The following is a 3,276-nucleotide window of genomic DNA, read 5'->3' as shown; positions in this document are numbered from 1 at the left end:
AAGGTAATTCTCTAATCTTCCCACAGTAGGCTACTGTATATCAAAACACCTGTTTGATGGTTTGATTTCAGTCTTCTTTACAATTGTAGAGCATTTTTCTGACTATGGGCAAGTTTGATTTCATAATTAATATAAATGAAGTTCGATTCATACTGTACAATATTCGAACCATGTTCATCGTCTTCCTCTTCCTCTTCCTCCTCATCCTCTTCCTCCTCAGAACCAATCAATGGTCATGTTCGACTGGCCCAATGTCACTGTGCCCAGCAGTTACCCTGTGCTGGGCCAGGGTCCTGAGGAGCTGAAGAAGTCCAAATGTGTCCTGGGCTTCATCCCTGTGGTCTACTACAGCGCCCTCCTCTGTGTGGGTGTACCAGGTACACAAATATTCCAGCTGTACAATGTGATGGGTTCCCAAAAAATTATATATTTTCCTCCGTCAACCTCTTCTTCCCCTTCCCATCCCCCCTCTCTCTCATTGGCTGTCTTATCATTCTACACATTCATTTTTTTGGCATTTAGCTTAACTGATTTTAATGCTATTTAATGGTCCTTGTTATTTCCAAATATTACATTACATTTTGACATTTAGAAGCTGCCTTTATCCAAATACATTTGTCTAAATAAGTGAATCATGCATCATCAGTCATCATAAAAAGGGGGAGGAAGGGGGGGGGGGGGGGGTCATCAGCCGCCTGCGTTCGCTCATTCCAGACCTTTGAGATGCTGAAAGGGCACAGAGGACTAATTGCTCCCAGTGGGGGTGAGAGGGTAGGGGTCACGGTGTGTGTGTGTGTGTGTGTGTGTGTGTGTGTGTGTGTGTGTGTGTGGGTGTTGGTACACAGAATGTCAGATGGGCTAAGACAGACTGTGCCTGACATGGCTGTCCTGTTGTTGACAAGCATCATACAAACTTCTCTGAACAGACCAGCCAGGACAGGATCCCGTAGATGAGACTCACTGCAACAACAACAACACAGTTCAAATCCATGTGGTGTAATTTACACTGCTGGACATTGGTTGCAGATACACTGTTGCTCCTGCCTAGAGGGACACTGTATTAAAACCTTTCTATAGCAGGTTAGTGGCAGAGCATGGTGCTAACAATGCGTAGGTTGTGGGTTCGATTCCCGCTGGGACCATATCGTAAACTGAAAAATGATGCACTCACTGCAATGTTTATTTATTTTATTTTATTTGACCTTCATTTAACCAGATAAAATCAACTGAGAACAAATTCTCTCTCTTTCTCTCCCTCCCTACTCTTCTCTCCTCCTCTCGGTTCGAATCTCCCTCTCTATCTCGCTATTTCTCCCCCTCCCTCCCCCTGTCCTCCTCTCCCCACCCCCCTCTCCCTCTCAGTAAACATCCTGACGGCGGTGGCCCTCACCCGCCTGGCGTCGCGCACCAAGAAGGCCCTGTACGTCTACCTGCTGGCCGTGACGGGGTCTGACATCCTGTCGCAGCTCTTCATCATCTTCGTGGGCTTCCTGCTGGAGACGGCCGTGTTCCACCGCGAGGTCCCCGCCCTCCTCCTGCGCTCCGTCAGTGTCCTGGAGTTCGCCGCCAACCACGCCTCCATCTGGGCCACCGTGCCGCTGACCGTGGACCGCTACGTGGCGCTGTGCCACCCGCTCCTCCACCGCCAGATCAGCTACCCGGCCCGGGCGCGGCGCACGCTGGCCGTCGTCTTCGCGCTGGCGCTGGCGTCGGGCGTGCCGTTCTACTGGTGGTCGGACATGTGGCGCGTCAGCCACCCGCCCACGCCGCTGGACGCCGCCCTCATCTGGACGCACGTCACCATCATCTACTTCCTGCCCTGCAGCGTCTTCCTGGTGCTCAACTCGCTGATCATCCGGCGGCTGCGGGCGCGGCAGAGACGCCCGTGCTGCCAGGAGGAGTGCGGGGGCGGCGGGCCCCCGGCGGTGGGGCCGTCGTCGTCTTCGTCGTCGGGCGGGGGGGGGAACGCCAGGAGGGGGGTGGTGGGGGGACGCCTGGGGAAGACCACTGCCATGCTGCTCGCTATCACCTCCGTGTTCTCCATCCTCTGGGCGCCCCGGACCGTGGTGGTCATCTACCACCTGTACGTGTCGTCCGTCCACAGGGACTGGCGCGTCCACCTGGCCTACGACCTGTCCAACATGCTCGCCATGCTCAACACGGCCGTGAACTTCTTCCTCTACTGTTTCGTGAGCAAGCCGTTCCGTGGCGCCGTGCGGGACGTCCTGCTCCTCCGCGGGGGAGGGGGAGGGGGAGGGGGGGTCGGCGGTGTGGGAGGCGGGGGTCACCCCCGGCGGCCGCTCCGGCAGCAGCGCGAGGAGGCCCACGCCAACGCCAACGCCTCCTCGTCCTCGCTGTCCAGCGGAAACAACAAACAACGCTCGCACCGGGACTCCACTCCGTTGCCGCCCCGCAGGGCGATGGAGGACACGTGAACCCCTGACCCTTAACCCCCCCGTCCCCCATCCCCCCTATGACCAACACCCTCATCCCACGGTCCTTAAGCACTGTCAACCTCGGAGAGGAACACAGTGCATTCCACGGCCCATGGACAGCTGCCAATCAACCTCTGAAGGGGTTCACAGGGCTTCGCTGGACCAGACTATACCAAGTCAAAAGCAGTATGTTTTTTTACTGATTATAATGTGTTATTTATGATGTTATTCTCTGCGGGAATCGGATTAAAATCAGACACAGTATTTATGTTCACTTCTAAGAGAGATTTGGCTTGTGTAATGGGTACTTAAGTGTTTTTATTTTCTGTTTTCCATGTATGGTAGTCATACGCAACATTATATTTTTGATATTGGATGACATACGGATATTGTTTGTTTTCCGTTTGATCGGTCTTGCGACAGGTGCACATGGCTGCATTGGTTAGCATGCACAGAGACAGAGAGAGAGATGGGGGGGGGGGGGTGAGTGTCAGAGAGATAGAGGGAGGGAGAGATAGAGAGAGACAGAGAGAAAGAGGAGAGAGAGGGAGATACAAACAGACACAGGAGGGGGAGAGAGAGAGACTAGAAAGACAGAGGGGAGGAGTGATTCAAACAGACAGAGAGAGAGAGAGAGAGAGAGAGAGAGAGAGAGAGAGAGAGAGAGAGAGAGAGAGAGAGAGAGAGAGAGAGAGAAATTAGGCTTTCATGTGCATGCTGCTCCTTGCGTCACAGCCTCATGATTTTGTCATTACTCCTCCACAGGGGTAAACCTCCTGTCACCTATGGTGGCATTCAAAACGCTTTCCATCCATTCCCCATCTATTGTCTTACTATCATT

The 3,276-nt window shown here is 53.5% G+C and overlaps 1 protein-coding gene across 1 annotated transcript; it reads left to right on the top strand.

Annotated features, from left to right (window-relative positions):
• Nucleotides 1-235: 235 nt before the first annotated feature.
• gpr142 (G protein-coupled receptor 142) lies at nt 236-2,435 on the top strand (the record flags this gene model as incomplete). The annotated part of the gene is made up of 2 exons (XM_080542481.1): nt 236-377; nt 1,363-2,435. The coding sequence occupies 2 exons, from the start codon at nt 236-238 to the stop codon at nt 2,433-2,435; spliced, it is 1,215 nt and encodes a 404-aa protein (XP_080398607.1).
• Between the last annotated feature and the right edge of the window lie 841 nt (nt 2,436-3,276).

The sequence above is a fragment of the Nansenia antarctica genome (assembly GCF_963989245.1).
Source record: "Nansenia antarctica genome assembly, chromosome: 11".
NCBI classification, from domain to species: domain Eukaryota; kingdom Metazoa; phylum Chordata; class Actinopteri; order Argentiniformes; family Microstomatidae; genus Nansenia; species Nansenia antarctica.
Note: the sequence above shows the minus strand (reverse complement) of the source record. Positions and strands in the feature narration are given on the sequence as shown.